At 44.2% G+C, this 22,577-nt stretch overlaps 1 protein-coding gene across 3 annotated transcripts; it reads right to left on the bottom strand.

The window, feature by feature from the left end:
- Nucleotides 1–1,169: 1,169 nt before the first annotated feature.
- On the bottom strand, nucleotides 1,170–3,995 carry IL13 (interleukin 13). Of its 3 annotated transcripts, none has more exons than XM_047868903.1 (4): nucleotides 3,442–3,995; nucleotides 2,214–2,267; nucleotides 1,866–1,973; nucleotides 1,170–1,511 (listed from the first exon to the last, which is right to left on the bottom strand). In XM_047868903.1, the coding sequence occupies exons 1-4, from the start codon at nucleotides 3,724–3,726 to the stop codon at nucleotides 1,404–1,406; spliced, it is 555 nt and encodes a 184-aa protein (XP_047724859.1). In that variant the 5' UTR covers nucleotides 3,727–3,995; the 3' UTR covers nucleotides 1,170–1,403. The 3 variants fall into 3 exon arrangements, with proteins under 3 accessions (XP_047724859.1, XP_047724869.1, XP_047724865.1); XM_047868913.1 differs by having other exon boundaries at nucleotides 1,170–1,508; XM_047868909.1 differs by having other exon boundaries at nucleotides 1,866–1,970.
- Between the last annotated feature and the right edge of the window lie 18,582 nt (nucleotides 3,996–22,577).

The raw sequence follows: 22,577 nt of genomic DNA, 5'->3' as shown, positions 1-22,577 counted from the left end.
TCTCCCTAGAAAGTGAGCTTCCCATCGGGGGAGGTACCCGCATAGGTTGATGCCAGTATGATAAAGGCCATACATTTAGGTGAGATGACATTTGGACAGAGAAAGGCTGGGTAGTTTAGTGTATGGGCTTTGGAGTTGGAGTGAGTTCTGGCTTCTCATCCTGGCTTTGCTCCTCACCAGGTGTGTGACCTTGGGCATATAGCCTTTTCTCCCCTGAGCCTCAGAGAGGTTGTGGGGGAGACACCAGGGGTTGTGTGGGTGGTGCTACACATAGGCTGGCCACTCATCATAACCGTGATCATAAGATGACTTCTGAGGTCCCTAATTGCTCCTCCTCCTCCTCCTCCTCTCATGTCCTCCATGAACCCAGAAGTCAGGGCCCAGGCTTCCTCTGCCTCCCTGTGGGTGGCAGCCCACACCCCTGGGGGGTCGCTTACTTCCTTCCAGCCCAGGTCCTGTCCCTAACTCCCCCGCCACTCCCACTGCCCTGCCTCCAGAAGAACATAGGCCAGGATTCCCAAAGGCCACAGTAAAAGACAAACATCATCAGGTCTCTTGTCACTGTCACTGTCTTTATTTCTGGCTTCCTTTGACAAAGTCAGTGAAACAAGACATTCAATGACCCCTCCCCACAGTCCACACACACCAGATGCAGCATTCTAGGCTGCTCTTCTATATATTATTAACTCTTTGATAACATTTTATTTCTTAACTTTAAATACAGGGAAAAACAATAAATTACTTCTTGGCTGAGGGCCAACTGCTGGCTGGCAGACAAGAGCAGCTACTCCAGCCCTCTCTCCTGACCCCTGTGTCGGCCCCAGGACCCCAATGAGGTAGCAGAATTTTGCACACAGTGCTTATTCCCAGGGACTCCTAAAGCCCAAGTCACTGGGCCCCCAGCTCAAGGTTCTGGTGGTGACAGTCCCTCCCTGTCCCCAGCACAGACAAACAACATTTGTTTAAATAACACACAGTAATAAATAAGGCCAAGAAGAAGATATGCCTGAGCCGGTGTCTGCCTTAGCTGTCCCCGTATAGAGCAGGTCCGCCTCCCATACATGTCTGCCAAGGTGGCGTCCTTGGTGTAATGCTGCCGTTCCCTCTAAGGAGGGGGCAGTCGTGAGAGGCAGTGCTCCGCCCCCCCCCCCACCCCTGCCCCTGGTTGTTCACAGAACTCAGAGCCCAGATGGAGGAGGGCCCTGTGTACCAAGGCAAGGGCAGCTGGGGTCGGCTAGGCGAGGGCAGGCAGCACAGGCTGAGGTCTAAGCTAAGGAAATCGTGCCCCCCTCCCATCCCCCTGCCATCTCCCCAGGAAATTTGAAACTTCTGAAAGAAAAATGAATCTATAACTTAAACGGTCAGGTCTGCCTCTGCAAATAGCGATGCTAGGTTTTCATCCTTCATTTGAAATTTCCATGGCGAAAATTTCTCCTTAGATGGTTGAGCAGGTTTTTTACCAACTGGATCACTTCAATTTTGGTGTCTCGGCTGCGCTCACTGGAAATCTGCTGTGGGAAAAGAGGCCAGGGCATTAATGGGACTCCAGAGCCAAGATGCCCAGCCTCTGCCAGGGGCTTTCCAGGAACTGGCTTATTTAATCCTCACAAAAGCCCCATGGGGCGGGTACTGTTAGTGCCCACATTTCACCGATATGGAAACTGAAGCTCAGGTGGGAGTCGGAAGCTCTCAAGACCAGGTCTTGGAAATCCCGGAGGCCATGTTCCTGTTGCCACCGTGGACCCACCCCCCGGGTGGACGCTTGCCTCAGATGCTCAGCTAGGTTCCCCCAGGAGCTTCTAGGGTGAGCCCAGGGCTGGCAGGAGTGGGTGCAGGGTTGAGGGGTACAGGGCAGGGCGCCTTACCCCTGCTGAGGGTTTCTGAGTGCACAGGGCTTTCAGCATCCTCTGGGTCCTTTGGATGGCAGTGCAGTCAGAGACATTGATGAGAGATTCTAGGGCGGCACAGTACTGCTGGGAGAAGAACACGGGGGTGTCAGGCCCTGCTGGGAACCCCCAGCCGTATGGCTTAGGCAGCACCTTCAGTGACTTCACAGGAGGAGGGGGCTGAGAGTCTTGATGGAGGTAGCTTTGGGTGGTGGGGAAGGTCTAAACTGTGCTTGCGTGGAACCCCTAAGCCTTGCAAGTGAGGAAAGACACACATAAGACCTACAGCCTCAGCCACCTCCCTCCCAGCTTCCAAGGGGTCCTCACCATGCCGGTTGTCAGGTTGACGCTCCACACCATGCTGCCATTGCAGAGGGATACCTGAAGGAGCAAAAAGACAGCAAAATCGCAGGGTAGGTCTCCATAGCGATGAGGCCCCACAGGCAACCCATTGTAGCACAGAGGCAGGCCTGGGACCCCTCAGTGTTCCTGAACTTAATTTCCTGCTCTGCATACTGAGGGAGATCCATTTTACAGGGTTTGGGGGCTGAGAGAGAAAAATCTGAGTGACACAGCCTTGAGTGAAGCTTCCCATAGCCAGGGCAGCATTGGGTAAGAGAGGAGGGGAGGCCAGGTCAGTCAGATGGGAGGCGGTAGGCACTCGTGTATAAAACTCTATCTTCTGGAGGAGCCCCTGGGTGGCTCAGTCAATGAAATGTCTGACTTTGGCTCAGGTCATGATCTCGTGGTTTATGAGTTCAAGCCCTGTATCAGGCTCTGTGCTGACAGCTCAGAGCTGTGAGCCTTCTTTGGATTCTGTGTCTCCCTCTCTCTCTGCCCTCTCCCACTCTCGCCCTGTTTCTCTCTCTCTCTCTCAAAAATAAACATTAATAAAAAAAATTTTTTTAAACCCTGTCTTCCGAATCGGAGGACACTGCAGTTTGGAATATAGGCACCCGGTGTCACCCAGGCCTGGTTTAAATCTGGCTTTTGTCAACCTTAATGCAGCTTAGTAGAATAGGGTCATCGCACCTGTCTCTTGAAATGGTTGGCAGTGATGAAATGACATGAAAAGCACAGCACTAGCCTTGGCACACAAAAATTACTCAAAGTGTGAGCCATCACCACTGGGGACAGGAGCTGACTACTAGTGAATTTTTCCATAAGAATGGGCTTAACCAAACTACTGCGAATAATGGCCCCATTATTCTGTTCACATCCATTTGGCAAATTCTAAATCGCCCTGGGAGGGTGCTGGCCTCTCTCTGCTAACCTCTTTTCTTGAACAGCTGAGTAGGAGCTGGTCTTGGCAGGCAGGGCCAGGACAGGGGAACAGGTGGTCCTTGGGGGCTCAGCCAAATCTCTTTATGGGGCTGTCCGTTGTGCTATTCCCCCAACCGCTGGCCCAGCACCTCTCCCTCATGGCTGGGCCTGTCCTGGTCCATGGGGCTTCTTCAGGCCCCACAGGCCTCTTGGCACGGCCCAACCTTCGTGGCCTGAACAATGACCAATTACCCTGTCTGAGAGTTACCCACCCTAGCACCAGCGTACTCACCTGATTCTGGGTGATGTTGACCAGCTCTTCAATGAGCTCCTTGAGCTCCCTCCTTGAGTGAGGGCCCGGGGAGGCAAGGCCACCAAGGCAGGTGAGAGCAATGACCACGGTCAGCCAGAGCGCCATGGAGCCTAGAGCTAACACAGGAGGAGCGAGGAGCAGACACGTAGGCTGGCCTAAGCTGAGTGGCTTGTGGCCTTGGCCTCTTGCGGTAGCTTTTATAGGCCAAGTGTGACGCCTCCCACCCTGGTCTCCGCTTTGTCGGGTACTATCTAGAAACCACATCTTTACTCATCTTGATTTTACTTTGTGGAAAATCCAGTGTCACATAAAGGAAAGAATTTGATTTCTTGTGGACTTAGCAGCGAGGGGGTCTGGGGCAATTTTCAAGATATGGGTGGGCTTACTCCAGCATTAGGGAAGAGGGCAGCCTGGTGTCGGCCAAGCCAGCTGGAGCTCTAGCAGTTTTGCTTGGTGACGGCCCCGAGTGCCTGCCCAGCTCCTGTCCTGAGACCCTTTGGGTCACCAGAAGTGCTAGGCAGACAGTGCTATGACCACAGTCTACCAGATGTGGGAATTTAGGGGTTTTATTTTTTCAGTGAAGTGGTCTCTTGCATTACCAGAGTAATACTTGCTTTGGATACAAAATTCAAACGGGATAAAAAGAGAAGAGTGAAGTTCACTCCTTTTCATCTGCCTGATTCCCTGTTGGCCTCACTGGAAAGGATGATAAAAAGTTCAGATTCCCAGGTCTCCACTGAAAGATCCAGTCAGAATCAGAGATCCTCCCTGGGACCTTTTCTTTTTAAAGTTGCCTTGATTATAACTTTGAATATGGACAGCCTAAAAACGGGGTGCACAACTCAGGCCTTCAGCGTGGGCCCGTCCTGATGGGAAACGCTTGACATGCCAGACTGGCACAAGTCAGGACCCAGCCTTAGCCCAGGTTGGAAAGTGTGACTGCTCCCAGTGCCATTGAGACCTGGGGTGGCCACCTCTGCTCACCAGTTATCTGTGGGACAAAGCTCTCCCCACTGAGGGACCCAAGTTTCTACAGATTGAAGGCTGTGGAGGGCAGTTTCAGGGCCTGCCCCCACTCCAGGATTTCCCTGAACAGCCCTCTCCCTCAGGGACACTGGCCCATAACCTGCTTTTCACTCCTTTCTCTAGAAGTCCTCCAGAAACCCCTGCAACAGAAACTATGTTATTTGCCTGTTGATTACTGATGTCAGCCTGGCTCCTTCACCCACTTCCTCCCCTAAACCAGTGCTTTCCCCTCCAGGCCCCTCTCTGTCTGCTCAGGCTCCCTTTGTCCTACCCTCAGTGAGGCTCAACCTCCTCACAAGGGTCTCTGAAGGGATGAAGGGCCACTGCTGGGGCTCTTGTTCACAAGCCTCCCAGCCTTGCCCACTCTCTCCTCCCACCCTCTCTTCAGGCCAAACCAAACTTCGCAGCACAATTGTAGGTCCTGAGCCAGCCCCTGCCTCTTGTGCTCCCCGACCCCCCCGCTCCTCCCCCCCCCCCCCCCCCCCCCCCCCCCCAGTGCCTGGAGTGCTGCCACTAGGCTGTGTGACACCGCTGTGGGCCTTAGTTTCCTCATCTGTAGAATTGGGTCTCTGTGTTGAGGGAAGGAGCAGGGAACCGCTGTGCGATCCCGGAGCTCTGCGCCAAGAGGAGCCAAGGACCCTCAATCGCGGACCGTGTAAACTGAGGCGGGGAACTGTGGGCAGGTGCGCCCCCGCGCGTGGGAGAAGGCGCGCTGGCCTGACAGTCGCGGCGATGCCCCGCGGAGATAGAGGCCTTATGTAATGAGAGATGGGGCTGATAAACAGGTTCTGCGCGGCTCTGCCCTCCTCCGCTGCCTCGGGCGGTGGCCTTGCGGGAGGGACGGGTGGGAGAGGACTCCTCGAGGCTATGAGGCGTCCGCCCCCTCCTCGCGTGCACGCGGGTCGCAGGCCGGGCGCGGGAGCGTCCAAGGTGGGAGTGATGGGACCCAGCGCCAGGCGTGACGCGGGCCGCCTACACATGCCGGCACCCCGGTACCCCGAGCGCCTGTGCGCACCGGCGAGGGGGGCGCCCGGCCCGCCGAGTGGCCGGGCATCTGCTGATGCCGAGGACCCTGCCCGCCCCGACTCCTGCCTTGCCACCAAGGACATCGGGACCGCGCCTCCCGGCTGGGTTCAAGAAACCCGTCCTGGCCTTTGGCCCGCAGAGAGACCCCAGCTGGCTGGCTGCGTAACAAATGCTCTTGTTGGTATCTGATTTTCAGGGGGCTCCATTCACAGACTGGATAATTGCGGTCAACACGAACTACGAACGGGCTGCTCCCTGCACTCGACACAGGGCTTGCTACTGTCCTACAGCCTGAGGCGTGGGCGCCAGATCCTGGCCCCGCAGGTGCAGGACGCGCTCCCCGCCTGGGGGTGGCTGGAGGGGGGAGCCTGCTCCGGAGGCGCGGCGAAGACTAGGGAAGGGCGGGGTCGTGGCCTCTGCGCCTTGCTCTTTGTCCCTGGTCAGGTCGCTGGGGTTGAGATGGCCCAGCCTCGGGACCAGCTCTTTCTGTGCGAAGTTCCGCAAAACATCCTTTCCCAATTTTCTCTCGAGTTGTTTCTCCTATGGAAAGAAAAGATGCCCAGTCAGTGGGAATAAGGGTTAGGCGAATTGTTTTAATAATCTAAAATAACTGGGGCGCCTGGGTGGCGCAGTCGGTTAAGCGTCCGACTTCAACCAGGTCACGATCTCGCGGTCCGCGAGTTCGAGCCCCGAGTCAGGCTCAGGGCTGATGGCTCAGAGCCTGGAACCTGTTTCCGATTCTGTGTCTCCCTCTCTCTCTGCCCCTCCCCCGTTCATGCTCTGTCTCTCTCTGTCCCAAAAATAAATAAAACGTTGAAAAAAAAAAATTTAAAAAAAAAAAAAAAAAAATCTAAAATAACTAATTTAGTAGAATTTTTAAAATTAAAGTTATACATGCATGTAATTTGTAAAAAATCATTCAGGGAGGTTGGTTGTAAAAAATGTCAGTTTTGACTTTCAGTTCCCCGTGGGTCTGTTGGATTTCTGTATGACTGGTGAGCAAGGATCTAAGTGCCCTTCTTTGTTCCTTAGTGTCTTTTGAAAGATGTTTGTATGCCAATCAGTGTTGGACACAGCAGCACCTTCCTCACAAACCAAAGGCAGCAGACTTACTGTCCATGATCAGAACTTCAGTCTCCCTAAGCTCAGGCTTCTTCTCCTGTACTGCAACCCACAGTGTGCACAGGTGCTGGCTGGGATCCTGGGCACCACACTGTGAGAACTGCGGTGCAGAGGACAAAATAAAAAATAATGCTCTAATACTATTATCGTGCATAACAAGCTCCTCTTTGTCTCTGATCCAAGGGTCTCCCGTCACCTGCCAGCATCCATGAACTTGTTAGTTACCTTGTTAACTGGCAAGGGAGATAAAATGGCAGAGCCTTGAGTTGCCCAAGCAGCCCAGCCCCCTCCCCCCACCCCATTAGCCTCTTCTCTGAGGAGCCATGATTTTAACTGTTTCTTTTGGAATTTATGTCCTCTGTGTTTCTCAATTTTCTTGATTTTCGGGGGTAGGCATTTACTATGGTCTATGATGAATATTTAATTTTCTTTCCTCCTTGCCTTCCTTCTTGCGCTTGCATCCTTCCCTTTTTCTCATCCTCCTTATACAGTAGATCAGAGTTCCCGGTCAGTCAGACCCCTTTTTTTTTTTTTACAATTTGCATAATAATACCAATATATTCAAAGCTGGGACGTGTAGTTAACTACAATTAGATTACTTTTATTTCCCCTCAAAGCTTTTTCTTCTGGAGTGAATAGTTTTTTCCACTTGCTTCATTCTCTTTTCCTCTGTGATTTGACCCTACATTCTTGGCCGCTTATATAAATATCTTCTCATTAGACTTGGGCAAATGAGTTATTCGCACAATTTCATTTTCTCCAAAAAGTCTGCCCTGGAGCCCGCTGAGTTGCTCTGACTGACCTGGACAGCACCCTCTGACAACTTGCTTGGCTGGCTGTCATTCTGAGGTCTCCTGTCACCCCCCTCCTGAGACTTCCCTTTGCCTCTCTCCTGTGTGACCTTCCTGATCCTTGCATTTCAGGTCTTCTTCTTTGTTGGGGAAACACATCCTAACAACACAGAATTTCAGGCAGGAAATAATTTTCTTTTAGAATTTTTAATGCCTTTACCATGGTGTCCTATCTTCCAATATTGCTGTTCAGAAGTCCAAATGCATTTTGAATCCACATCTTTTCTAGCTGTCTCTTTAGAAATTTGTAGGAAATTTTCTGGGCTCCCATGCTCCAAATTTTACAGTTACCTTGGGGTAGTTTTGTTTTCCTCTACGGTGTCAGATGCACAGTGGGTCCTTTTAAACTGAAGACATGTCATTAAGTTTTGGGCACTTTTCTTTCTTGGAAAAAAAAACCAAAAACTTTAATTTATTTTATTTAAAAAGTCTTATGGGGGCGCCTGGGTGGCTCAGTTGGTTAAGTGATCGACTTTGGCTCAGGTCATAATCTCCCTGTTCACAAGTTTGAGCCCCGCATTGGGCTTTGTGATGACAGCTCAGAGCCTGGAGCCTGCTTCGGATTCTGTGTCTCCCTTTCTGTCTGCCCCTTCCCTGCTCTCTCTCTCTCTCTCTCTCTCTCTCTCTCTCTCTCTCTCTCTCTCCTGCTCTCGCTCTCTCTCTTGCTCTCAAAAAAATAATTTAAAAAATTAGATGTCAAGTTAGATTAAAAAATGTAGAGTCATTGCTTTTTAAAAAATAGATTTTTTTAGAGGAGTTAAAAAAATTTTTTATATGTTTATTTATTTTGGAGACAGAGAGAAACACACCATGAGTGGGGGAGGGGCAGAGATCGAGGAAGACACAGAATCTGAAGCTGGCTCCAGGCTCCGAGGTGTCAGTACAGATCCCGATGCAGGGCTTGAACCCACCAACCGTGACATCATGACCTGAGCCAAAGCCTGATGTTCAACCGATTGACCCACCCAGGCACCCGAGGAGTTTTAGATTCACAACGAAATTGAACAGAAAGTCCAGGGTTACCATATACTCCTGACCCTGCACATACATAGCCTTCCCAATTATCAATATTCCCTGCCAAAGTGGTACATTTGTTACAAGTGATAAGTCTACATTGATACATCATTATCACCCAGAATTCATAGTTTATTTCAGGGTTCACACTTGGTGGTGCATATTCTGTGAGTTCTAACAAATGTATGATGGCATGTAACCACTGTTGTAATATCACATGGAGTAGTTTCACTGCCCTAAAAATCCTCTGTAATCCACCTCTTTGTCCTTCCTTCCCTACTAACCCCTAGCAACCAATGATCTTTTTATTGTCTCCGTAGTCTTGCATTTTCCAAAATGTCATATAGTTGGAATCATACAATGTCTAGCCTTTTCAGATTGACTCCTTCCGTTTAGTACTATGTATTTAAATTCCTTCATGTCTTTTCATGACTTGGTGTCTCCTTTTTAGTGCTGAATGATATTCTATTATCTGGATGTACCAAGTTCATTGACCCATTCACCCACTGAAGGATATCTTGTTTGCTTCCAAGGTTTGGCAATTATAAATAAGGCTGCTATTAAACATCTGTATGCAGGTTTTTCTGTGGACATAAGTTTTCAATTCATTTGCATAAATACCAAGGAAAGTGATCACTGGATCATATGTTAAGAGCATGTTTCATTTTGTAATTGTTAAAGTGTCTTCCAAAATGGCCACACTATTTTGCATTGTCCCTTGGCAACAAATGAGAGAGTTCCTGTCCCTCCACATCCTCATGAAATTTTGGTGATGTCAGCGGTTTGGATTTTAACCCTCCTAATAGGTATGTAATGGTAGCTCACTGTGGTTTTAATTTAATTTCCTGATAATATATGATGTTTTCATGTACTCATTTACCACCTGTATAACTTCTTTGGTGAGGTGTCCATTAAGATGTTTGGCCCTTTTTAAAATTGGATTGTTTTCTAATTGTTGAATTTTTTGACATTACTTTATCTATATGTCTTTTGCAATATTTTCTCCCAGTTTGTGGCTTGTGCTCATTCTCTTAACAGTATATTTTGCAGGCTAGAAATTCTTACTTTTAATGAAGTCCATCTTGTCATTTCTTTCTTTCATAGATTGTGCCTCTGGTGTTGCACATAAAAAGTCATCACCAAACCCAAAGTCATAGACATTTTATCCTATATTATCTTATAGAAGTTTGATAGTTTGCATTTTATATTTAGGTCTGTGATCCATTTTGAGTTAATTTTTGTGAAACCTGTAATGTCTGTGTCTATTTTTGGGGGGTGGGATGTGAATGTCCAGTTCCATTGTCATTTATTGAAGATTATCTTTGCTCAAGTGAATTACCTCTGTTCCTTTGTCAAATAACAGTTGACTGTATTTATGGCGGTCTGTTTCTGGGCTCTTCATTCTGTTCCTTTGATCTACCTGTCTATATTTTTCCAGTATCACACAGTCCTGATTATTGTAGCTTTATAGCAAGTCTTGATACTGGGTGGTATCAGTTCTTCAACTTTTTCTTCTCCTTCACTATTGTGTTGTCTATTCTGAGTCTTTTCCCTTTCCATCTAAACTTCAGAATCACTTTCTTGATGTCTACAAAATAACTTGTTGGGATTTTGATTGGGATTGCATTGAATCTGTGGATTAATTTGGGGAGAACGACATCTTGACAATATTGAGTTTTCCTGTCCATGAATTTGGCCATCTCTCCATTTATTTAGTTCTTTGATTTCTTTAATCAAGATTTTCTAGTTTTTCTTATATAGATCTTATACATATTTGTTAGATTATGTATACATATACATATAGTATATATGTGTATTTAAAAATAATTTTTTTAATATTTATTTATTTTTGAGAGAGAGACAAAGCACAAACAGGGTAGGGGCAGAGAGAGAGGGAGACACAGAATCTGAAGCAGACTCCATGCTCTGAGCTGTCAGCACAGAGCCCCACGCAGGGCTTGAACCCATGAACCATGAGATCATGACCTGAGCTAAAGTCGGACGTTCAACCAACTGAGCCATCCAGGTGCCCCTGTATATGTTTATTTCATTTTGGGGTTGCTAATATTGTGTTTTTAATTTCAAATTCCACTTGTTTATTGCTGGTATATAGGAAAACGATCAGCTTTTGTGTGTTAACCTTGTATCCTGAAACACTGCTGTAATCGCTTTTTTGTTCCACTTTTTTTTTTGATTCACTCTTGGATTTTGTACTTTGATGTCATGTCATCTTCGAACAAAGACAGTTTTAGTTTTTCGTTCCTAACCTGTATACCTTTTATTTGCTTTTCTGGTTTTGTTTCATTAGCTAAGAATTCCTGCATGATGTTGAAAAGCAATAGTAAGAGGGGATATCCTTGCCTTCTTCTGGATTTTGTGGAAGAGCTTTGAGTTTCTCACCATGAAGTATGATGCTAGCTACAGGTTTTTGTATTTTTTTAAAAATCAAGTTGAGGAAGCTCCCCTCTATTCTTAGGTTAATGAGACTTTTTATCATAACTTGGTGATAGATTTTGCCACATGCTTTTTCTGTGTCTATTAATATTATCATGTGGTTTTTCTTCTTTAGACTGTTAATGTAATGGATTATATTAATTGATTTTTGAATATTTAACCAGCCTTGCCTATCAGAGATAAATACCAGTTGGTTATGGGGTATAATTCTTATTATACATTGTTAGATTCACTTTACTAATATTTTGTTGAAAATTTTTACAACTATCTTCATAAGAGATATTGGTGTGTAGTTTTCTTAATGTGTTTGTCCATTTTGGTATTAGGGTAATGCTGACCTCATAGAAAGAGGTTGTAGAGAATTGGTATAATTTCTTCCTTAAATGTTTGGAGAATTCACCAGTGAACCCATCTGGGTCTGGTGCTTTCTGTTTTAGAAGGTTATTAATTATTATTAAATTTCTTTAATAGATATAAGCCTAATCAGATTGCCTGTTTCCTGGTATGTGAGTTCTAGGTGATTGTATCTCTCAAGGAATTGATCCATTTCATCTATATTATTACGTTTGTGGGCATTGGGGCGCCTGGTTGGCTCAGTCTGTTGAGCGTTAGACTTTGGCTTGGGTCGTGATCTCATAGTTCGTAAGTTTGAGCCCTGCTTTGGGCTCATTATTGTTGGCACAGATCCTTGGTCCTCCTCTCTCTTGGCCCCTCCTCTGCTTTTACTCTCTCTCTCTCAAAAATAAGTAAACATTAAAAAAAAAATGTGGGCATAGAATTTTTTGTTGTATTGCTTTCTTATCCTTTTAATGTCTGTGGGGCCTGAAAAAAAAAGTCCATGGTGTCTGTAGTGATATCCCTCTTTTACTTATGTTATTAGTAATTAATGTCATCTATTTTTCTCTTGGTTAGCCTGGCTAGAGGATTATTGACTTTATTGATATTTAAGGAGAACCTGGTTTTGGTTTTATTGATTTTGTGTACTGATTTTCATCTTCAATTTCATTGATTTCTATTCTTATTCTCATTTCTTTTCTTCTGCTTTCTTTGGATTTAATTTGCTCTTCTTTTTCTAGTTTCCTAAGGCAGAAGATTAGATGTTTGATTTTTTATCTTTCTTATTTTCTAATGGATGTGCTTAATGTTGTAAATTTTCCTCTAAGCACTATTTTCACCGCATCCTACAAATTTTGGCAACTTGAGTTTTCACTTTCCTTTTAGTTCAAAATAGTATTTAATTTTCCTTGAGATTACTTCTTTCACCCATGTATTATTTAGAAATTTTTTGTTTAATCTCCACATATTTTGGAATTTTTCTACTCTCTTTCTTTTATTGATTTCTAATTTAATTCCATGAGAGTTAGGCATTGTATGATTTCTACAGATGGTGCCCAACTTACAGTGGTTTGACTTCTGATTTTTTTGACTTTATGGTGGTATGAAAATGATACACATTCAGTAGAAACCACACTTGACATTTTCAATTTTGACCTTTTCCCAGACTATCGTTTTGTGGTACTCTGCTGTCTTGTGATGCTGAGCAGGGGAGATGAGCTGTAGCTCCCAGTCAACCACACAGTCACAAGGGTAATCGAAGGATGCGCTTAAAACCATCTTGTACTCAAAGAGTCATTCTGTTTTTTGTATTTTCAGGATAGTGTGCAATAAATTATATGATACATTCAACAGTTTACTACAAAATAGGCTTTGTGTTAGATGATTTTGCCCACATGTGGGCTAATGTAAGTGTTCTGAGTGTATTTAAGGTAGACTAGCCTAACCTATCATGTTCAGTTAGTTAGGTATATTAAATGCATTTTGGACTTACTTTCAACTTACAATGAGTTTATCAGGCTGTAACTCCATCCAGAGTTGAGGAAGATCTTTTTTCTTATAAATTTGTTAAGGTATGTTTTGTGGCTCAAAATGGTGCTCTGTCTTGTGAACTTTTTGTGTGAGCTTGAAGAGAATGTGTATCCTGTTGCTGAATGAAATAGTCTTTGGGTGTCCATTAGGTCCAGTCGATTGATGGTGCTCTTGAATTTAACTCTGTCCTTACTCATCTTCTGCTTGCTGGACTTACCCATTTCTGATAGAGACGTGTTGAAGTCTTCAGCTATAATACTGGATTCATCCAATACCCTAGTTCTAACAGCTTTCTTTTTTTTTTTTTTTCTTTTTTAATTTTTTTTTTCAACGTTTATTTATTTTTGGGACAGAGAGAGGCAGAGCATGAACGGGGGAGGGGCAGAGAGAGAGGGAGACACAGAATCGGAAACTGGCTCCAGGCTCTGAGCCATCAGCCCAGAGCCTGACGTGGGGCCCGAACTCCCGGACCACGAGATCGTGACCTGGCTGAAGTCGGACGCTTAACCGACTGCGCCACCCAGGCGCCCCAGTTCTAACAGCTTTTGTCTCATGCATTTTGAAACTGTGTTGTTAGAAGCATGGTATTAAGGACTGTTATATCTTCTTGGAGAATTGACTCCTTTATAATTATGTAATGCCCTTTTTTATCCCTGATAACTTTCTTTGCTTTGAAGGCTGCTTTGTGTGAAATTATTATATTATTAGTATTAATATAGCTACTCTTGCTTTTTTTTAAAATCAGTGTTATCATGGTACATTTTCCTCTATCTACTAACATTTATCTAGATTTGTCTTTATATTTAAAATAGGTTTATAATTGGGTCTTGTTTCTTGACCTACTCTGACAATCTGTAAATAATTGGTACATTTAGGCCATTGGTGTTCAAAGTGATTATTGATGTAGTTTAATTAATATCCACCATAATTGTTACTGATTCTATTTGTTGTCCTTGTTCTTATTTTTGTCCACCACTCTTTTTCTGCCTTTTGTGGTTTTCTTAATGTTTATTTTTTATTTTTGAGAGAGTGCATGAGCGGGAGACATACAGCAGAGAGCCTGGTGTGGGGCTCGAACTCAAAAACTGTGAGGTCATGACCTGAGCCAACCAGATGTCCCTGCCTTTTGTGGTTTTAACTGAGCACTTTAGATTATTCATTTTTCTCTCCTTTATTAGTACATCAGTTATACTACTTTTTTAACTTTTTTTTAGTGATTGGTCTGTAGTTGGTAATATACATTTAGAATTAATCCAAGTCAATTTTTAAAATAACCGTATATTGCTCCATGGTTAGTGTGAGTAACTTATAATAATACTAAATCCCCCCTTCCATTCCTTCTCTCATTGTTGGCATTCATTTAACTTATATATAAGTATGTATGTGTATACATATATGTGTGTGTGTATACACTTACATAGTCTTACATATAAGTAAAAATAATCAAATATGTTGTTGCTTTTACTTCAAACAAATTATGTTAGATGAAGAATAACAACAATAAGTGGTTTTATTTTGCCTTCACTCTTCCTTCTCCAATGTTCTTCCTTTCTTTAGAGATCTGAATTTTGTCATTTTTCTTCTGTCTTAAGAATTTCTTTTTTTTTTTAATTAACACTTCATGCATGGCAGGTCTACTAGAAACAGATTGCCTCAAATATTTGTCTGTTTGCAGTTTTGAAGTATAATTTTACAGGGTGCAGAATTTTATATTCATGTGGTTTTTTCCTCTCAACATTTAAAATATTGCAGTTTGGTATCTTCTTGCTTTGCCTTTTAAAGAGACGTAGGTGTGGGGCACCTGGGTGGCTCCGTTGGTTGGGCGTCCGACTTGAGCTCAGGTCATGATCTCGCACTCCGTGAGTTCAAGCCCCGTGTCAGGCTCTGTGCTGACAGCTCAGAGCCTGGAGCCTGTTTCAGATTCTGTGTCTCCCTCTCTCTCTGACCCTCCCCCTGTTCATGCTCTGTCTCTCTCTGTCTCAAGAATAAATAAATGTTAAAAAATTAAAAAAAAAAAAAGAGAAGTAGGTGTAATTCTGATCTTTGCTCTTCTATAGGTGAAGTATTTTGTTTTTTCTCCTCTGACATCTGTTAGGATTTTTTCTTAATTTTTGGTTTTCTGAAGTTTGAAAATGCTATGTCTAGGTAAATTGGGATGGGGGCATTTTTTATGCTCGCTGTTCTTGGAGCTTCCTGGATCTGTGGTTTGCTGTCTGACATTAATTTGGGGAATTTTTAGTCATTATTTCCAGCATTTCTTCTGTTCCCTTCTCTCTTTCCTCTGCTCTTGGAATTCTGATCATGCTTTGGTTACACTTTTGGTAGCTGTCCCACAGTTCTTGGATATTTTGTTTTTGCTTTTTTCCCAGTCTTTTATTCTTTTTACTTTTCAGTATTGGTGGTTTCTGTTGAGAAATTGGCAAACTCAGAGATTCTTTCCTCAGCTGTGTGTAGTCGATCAATAAGCTCATCAAAGACATTTTTCATTTTTGTCAGTGTTTTTGAGCTCTAGCATTTCTTTTATTGTTTGTTCTTAGAATGTCTATTTCTCGGAGTGCCTGGGGTGGCTCAGTTAAGCGTCCAACTTTGACTCAGGTCATGATCTCACTGTTTTTGAGTTTGAGCACCATATAGGTTTCTGTGCTGACAGCTCAGAGCCTGGAGCCTGCTTCGGAATCTGTGTCTCCCTCTCTCTCTCTGCCCTTCACCTGCTCACGTTCTGTCTCTGTCTTTGGAAGATAAATAAACTTAAAAAGAAGAATGTCTGTCTGTGTTTATATTGCCTATCCATTATTGCATGCTGTCTACTTTGTCTATGAGGATGCTTAGCATCTTAAATCATACTTGTTTTAGACTTCTAGGCTGACCATCTCAATATCTCTGCCATATGTGAGTGTGGTTTAATGCTTGCTGTCTTTTCTAACTGTGTTTTGTGATGGGAGGAGAAGTATTCTTATTGGGCCCATGAGTAGCAGGATTTCCTCTTAGTTAGCCTGTACTTCTGTACTGTGAACTTCACACATGCTTCTCACTCCCCCTGGACCTTCCATGGGATGGGACTGCTGGAGTGGGCTGAAATCGGGTATCTCCCTTCCTCCACGTGGAAACCTAGAGCCTATTGGAGCTGGGTATTTCTCTCCCCCCCCCCCCCCCCCCCAGGCCAGTTAGGCTCTGATAAAACTCCAGCAGGTTTGTTGGGCTTTGATAAAATAGTTTCTCCTGAGAGCAGACATTATTAAGAAGAAACACAGTGCTCTGGCATGTTTCAAAATGTTTCATTTCCCTTCACTCTGCTGGAAGCACAGGGCATTGTTCTCTTATATTCACCAAGGAAATGGTGAATTACTAGAGGCACATCTCAGAAAAGTCTGGGGGTGGGGCCCTGATGACTGGGGCTCTCAGATTTTAATCTCCGACTTGTCTATGATGAGCCTCCAGCAACTCATCAGTTAGAATTTAAGTTTCTCTACCTCACCACTGGTTCCTGCAGAGTATTTTGATTTTTACTTCTAATTTTGCAGTTCTATTCACATGGCTCAAAAATCAAAACTGTATATATGAAAAAATTCAGTGGGATGCATCAACCCTACTCACAAATAATCACTCTTATTAGTTTTTTTGGTATATCCTTTCTGAGTTTATAAGAAGGTATGGAGATACAGTTTTTTTTTTTTCTCATTCCTGCATATGATGTAGCATCCTGTACACCTTTTGCAGCTTGCTTTTTCTCACATATCTTTATTTATTTGTTTATTTTAGAGATTGAGAGTGTGTGAGCAAAGGAGAGGGGCAGAGGGAAGGAGAGAGAGAGAATCCCAAGCAGGCCTCACGCTCAGTGCAGAGCTTGACAGGGCACTTGATCCCATGACCCTGAGATCATAACCTGAGCTGAAATCAAGAGTCAAAAGCTCAACCAACTGAGCCACCCGGGCACCTCTCTCACATATCTTTATAAGAAGATATTTCTATATTCACACTTAGAGATCTTGGAACATTTTTAAAAATTATTTTTATGATGTTTTTCTCTCCATTCTTTCTCTTCTCTCTTACTGGAACTACCATTTTCTTGTTATATACCTCCTGGAGTAGTGCTTTTATTTTATTTTTTCTGTTTTTTTCCTTCAAAAAATATTGTCTTCTCTGGGCTATTTCTCTAAGATTATATTCCATCCCAAGGGTATTGTATTCTTCTCTGGATATGAATGCGTGTCTAATGGCACCATGTTTTTGTTTCATTGATGGGATACCTTAGCAATCTGAGAACTTAAAAGTTTCCCTCTTCATGTGTAGTCTTTATTTCTTTCACATTTTTTCTTTTTAATTTAATTTGATCTTTTTCTTTCATGTTATGGGCTTTCCCTGGATGTCAGGTGATCCTGGATTCCCTGCTCATATTGAGGAGTGGGGGACTAATAGCAATTTGGAAACCTTGAGAGAGAGAGGACAGAGAGGGAGAGAGAGAAAGTGTGTGTGTGTGCGTGTGTGTTTGTGTGTGTGTAGGGGGGAGGTTCACTGCAGGGCCATTGGCTTGTGTTTCACAGTGTGGTGGAGGGGGGAACCTCCCATGCCAGCTTCTTTGGGTCATTTTTTGGCTGACGGGGCAGATTCCCCAGAAGAGAATCTCCCTATCTCCAGTGTGGCTAACAGCATTTTGGCCGCCAGGGGCAGGTAGAATGCGGGGCGAGGGGGATCTCAGCATCTATTAACTGTTTACTTAGTGCCCTGATTTCAGCACAACTAGGCCACAGTCAACTGTGCCCAGTGTTTCTTTCTCCAGATACCCTCTTCAGAGAAAAAATAGTTCTGTCTCTACTGGAGTGGAGTCCTTTAACTCTGAGTAATGGAAATACGGATCTTTTAAAAAAATTATTTATTGTGGGGAGAGTGCAGGCAGGGGAGGGGCAGAGAGAGGGGGACAGAGGACAGAGGGGAACCAGGCTTTGTGCTGACAGCAGTAAGCCAGTGTGGGGCTTGAACTCACCAACCACAAGACCATGACCTGAACTGAAGTCCAAGGCTCAAACGACTGAGCCCCCCAGGCACCCTCTAATTGCTTTAAAAAAATTTTTTTTAATGTTTATTTATTTTTGACAGAGAGAAACAGAGCATGAGTGGGGGAGGGGCAGAGAGAGAGGGAGACACAGAATCCAAAGCAGGCTCCAAGCTCCGAGCTATCAGCACAGAGCCCAATGCGGAGCTCGAGCTCACAGACCGCAAGATCATGACCTGAGCTGAAATCGGACGCTCAACCAACTGAGCCACCCAGGTGCCCCTCTAATTGCTTTTTAAACCAAGTGTCAACCTGTTTTCACCACTCGTCATCGAGAAGTACTTGGTCTTCTGCAAGTTCCTGAGCATTGTTAGGGAATCTCTACATCATTTTAGGTCCCAGCTTCTCTGTGGCTGGTTTGGGATTCACTGTTGTTGGGTTAGCCACCCAGTGTCCCTCCTGTCAGTCTGCTTTCCACCTTTCAAAAAGCTGTTGTTATTGTTTTTTTCTCCCATATTGGTGTGTTTACATCTTTTAAAAATTTGGCTCCTATCATTTTGCCAAATCATCAGGTGGGAGATAATGTATCCATTCCATTGAATTTACTTGGAATATATGTGTTCAACGTAGGGAATTTGTTGAAGGGACCAGTAATGAGAAGCAAGCATGAATCTTTGCACCTGTGGCACTGATAACACCTTAGTGACTACTTACAGTCCTTTTAAAAGCACATTTATATTTTACAGGATAATACATTTTATAACTTTTACCACCTTATTTCACTTAAAATGTATAAAGAGCATTTTCCTACATCAATATTCTGCACTTTAAAAAATTACACAAAAATGTTATTGTGTGAAGTGCAGATGTGCAAATAAAGAAAAATCCCCCACAACCCCAGCATCCAGAGGTAATAATCACTGTAACATCTTGGTGTCTGTCATTCTCACAGGTGGATCTGTATATGATAAGTACTTTATTCCTGAACTAAAAATGAAATCTTTGCTTTGTAAGTTTTCAACCTAGTATGAAGATGTATTTTATTTTTGTATTTTTATTTTATTTTGAGAGAGAGTGTGTGTGACCAGGGGAGAGGAGGAGGAGGAGGAGGAGGAGGAGAGAGGGGGAGAGAGAGAGAGAAAGAGAGAGAGAGAGAGAGAGAGAGAGAGAGAGAGAGAGAAAGGAAGGAAGGAAGGAAGGAAGAAAGCGAGCGGTCTCTATGCTCAGTGTGGAGCCCAACACAGAGGTTAGATCCCACAACCCTGGGATCATGACCTGAACCAAAATCAAGAGTCAGACACTCAACTGACTGAGCCACCCAGATGCCCCTTGAAGACATATTTTAAATAAATAAGTATGAATACTTCACACAACAACTATAAGTTCATTCATTCATTAAGTAAATGTTTATTGTGTGCTTACTGTGTGTCAGGCACTAAAACAAAACAACAGTCCTTACCTGAGAGATACATTCTAATAGGGGGAGACAGATGTGTATCTCCATATATCTCCATCTTCATTTATCTATATAGTTGTATTGGATATAGAATTCTTGGTTGCAATCTTTTTCATTCAGCACTTTTAGTTTGTTATCCCACTGGCTTCTGGCCTCCATTTTTTTCCTAAGGAGAAACCAGCTATTCATTTTATTGAGGCCATTTTGCTGCTTTCTCTTGACAGTTCCAGGATTCTTTTTTTTTTTTTTTTGACACTTTGTGATGCATCTAAATGTAAATATCATAGAGTTTTTTATTTTTTTAAATTTTTTTAAGCAGGGGCACATGTGAGAAAAGGGCAGAAAGAGAGAGAGAGAGCAAGAGAGAGAGAAGTGGGACTCACCTGAAGCGGGGCTCAAGCTCACCTTATGTGGGACTCGAACTCATGAACTGTGAGATCATAACCTGAGTTGAAGTCATGTGCTTAACAACTGAGCCACCCAGGCACCCCTGGGTTTTTTTTTTTTTTTCATTAAGTTTTTAAAAATTTATTTTGAGAGAGTTAGTGAGCATGTGTGAGGGGGAAGAGGCTGAGAGAGAAGAGAGAGAATCCCAAGTGGGCTCTACACTGTCAGCACGGAGCCTGATGTAGGGCTCACACCCATGAACCAGCAGATCATGACCTGAGTCCCAACCAAGAGGTACTCAACCAACTGAGCCACCCAGGCACCCCTCTTTTAGTTTATCAAAAATTGAGATATAATTGACATATTACATTTAGTTTCAGGTGTATGACCTAATGATTCAGTATTTGTTTATATTGCAAAATGATCACTACAATTAGTCTAGTTAACATCCGTCACCATACATAGTTACAAAATCGTTTTTCTTGTGATGAGAACTTCTAATATCTATTCTTTTAGCATCTTTCAGATATGCATGACTCTATGCTAACAATAGTTACCATACTGTACCTTACATCCCCATGACTTAATTAAAATTTTTTTAAAAAAAAAATTTTTTTTTTCAACGTTTATTTATTTTTGGGACAGAGAGAGACAGAGCATGAACGGGCGAGGGGCAGAGAGAGAGGGAGACACAGAATCGGAAACAGGCTCCAGGCTCTGAGCCATCAGCCCAGAGCCCGACGCGGGGCTCGAACTCACGGACCGCGAGATCATGACCTGGCTGAAGTCGGACGCTTAACTGACTGCGCCACCCAGGCGCCCCTAAAATTTTTTTTTAATGTTTGTTAATTTTTGAGAGAAAGAGAGATGGAGTGCAAGCAGGGCAGGGGCAAAGAGAAACAGAGACACCGAATCTGAAGCAGGCTCCAGGCTCTGAGCTGTCAGCACAGAGTCCTGTGCGGGGCTTGAACTCACGAGCCGTGTGATCATGACCTGAGCTGAATGAAGTCTGACGCTTAAGCAGCTGAGCCACCTGGGCTCCCCTTATTTATTTTATAATGAAGTTTCTACCTTTTGATCCCCTTCACCCGTTTGCCACTTTGTTTTTATTTTTAGATTCCACATATAAGTGAGATCATACAGTATTTGTCTTTCTCTGACTTATTTCACTTAGCATAATACTGTCAAGTTCTATTCATGTTGTTTTAAATGGCAAGATTTCCTGCTTATTTATGGCTGATATAGTATAATATAATATAATATAATATAATATAATATAATAGTAATATTCCAGTCTCTGTGTGTGTGTGTGTGTGATGTTTGTAAAATTCATGCATCTATAAGTGGATGTGTAGGTTGCTTTCATGTTTTGGCTATTGTAAATAATGCTGCGGTGAACATTGTGGTGCATATATCTTTTTGATATTTTGCTTGACTTTCTGTGTGTTTTTCTGTCAGGCAGGTGGAACAGCTACTTGTCCTATACTTGAAGGAACAGTCCTGTGTATGGTCATCCCCAGTGCCTGTCCTGGAGAGACAGGTGAGATTGGAGTAGGCATGGGCCGGGGTGGACCTGAGGCTCTCCACACAGAGGTACCCTGATAGGACAGCTGAAGCTGAGATGGGTTTAAGCTGGGGAGTTCCCAGGGCTCTCCATGCAGAGGGTGCCTTGGTAGGACAGCTGCAACTGATGTGGGTGCAAGCCAGGGTGCCCTGGGGTGCTCCAGGCAGGGGGCATCCCAGTGGAGTGGCTGGAGTCGAGGTGGTCCTGCACACAGCAGGTGCCAGAGCAACTCATCTGTAGCCAAACTAGTGTGGGCTTGGGTGTTCCTGGGAGCCCTGCAACTGTGTCACCTTGGCAAGATGGCTGCAACTGTAGTGAGTGCTGAGCAGAGGCGTCCTGGTGTGTGCCATGCTAGGGCCACCTTGGGGGATAGTTTGGGCTGGTGTGGGATAAAGGCTTGGGGCTCATTGAAGAAGCAGGCTGGGTAAGGTGCCCAGACCCTCCTCCCATCCACCTTATCAGGGTGGAGGGGCACATGAACATCGGTTTGACCCAGACCCTCTGAGCCAGAGAGAGTTCCAGCAGCTTCCCTGCCCTGTGGCGGAGTTCTGGGACTAGATTTTTTATATTCAGGTTGCTTAATTAATTAATGTTTGGTTGTTTGTTTGTTTGTTTGTTTTGAGAGAGGGAGAGAGAGAGAGAGCACAAGCAGGGGAGGGGCAGAGAGAGAGAGGGAGAGAGAATCCCAAGCAGGCTCTACACTCAGCGCGGAGCCTGATGCTGGGCTCTGTCTCAAAACTGTGAGATCTTGATCTGAGCTGAAATCAAGCATTGCATTGTTAACCGACTGAGCCACCCAGGTGCCCCATCTAATTGCTCTTTTAAATCAAGGGTTTTTTTCTGTATCGCAGAGCAGCTGAATCTGCTCCTGGTCTCTCAGTATTCTCCGTCACCGCTGAGCTTTGTAGGGTCAGGGGTAAGGTTTCACTTCTATTGTGCTGAAGCTGTTCATTCAGCCCTGGGTTCTTTTTTAAGAGGAATCTTTCTACAAATAGGTATGAATTTGGAGCATCCATGGAGGAGGGGAGTTGAAGGTCTTCCTACATTGACATCTTAGACCTGAAGCCTCCTTTCCTGGACTAACTTTGTAAAACTACATTCTCTGCTATGTGTGGTCACTGAATTCTCAGCTTGGTGCTAAGTAAATGATTGTACAGAGATTTCATTTAATGTCTTGAACTAAAAAGTTTCTAAGCCTTAGTTGAAAGGCTGTGCATGTGTCTGTGGGACCGGGAGATTTTGTTCTGTCGTGTCCTTGGTGCTCCAGCAGGCAGTTTGCAAGGCCTTAGCCTTCACAGGTTGTGTGAGTGGAGTTTCAAGGTCAGAGCTTAGGGTCTTCTCAGGGTCCTCCTGAGCATT

This window comes from Prionailurus viverrinus, chromosome A1, assembly GCF_022837055.1.
Source record: "Prionailurus viverrinus isolate Anna chromosome A1, UM_Priviv_1.0, whole genome shotgun sequence".
NCBI classification, from domain to species: Eukaryota; Metazoa; Chordata; class Mammalia; order Carnivora; family Felidae; genus Prionailurus; species Prionailurus viverrinus.
Note: the sequence above shows the minus strand (reverse complement) of the source record. Positions and strands in the feature narration are given on the sequence as shown.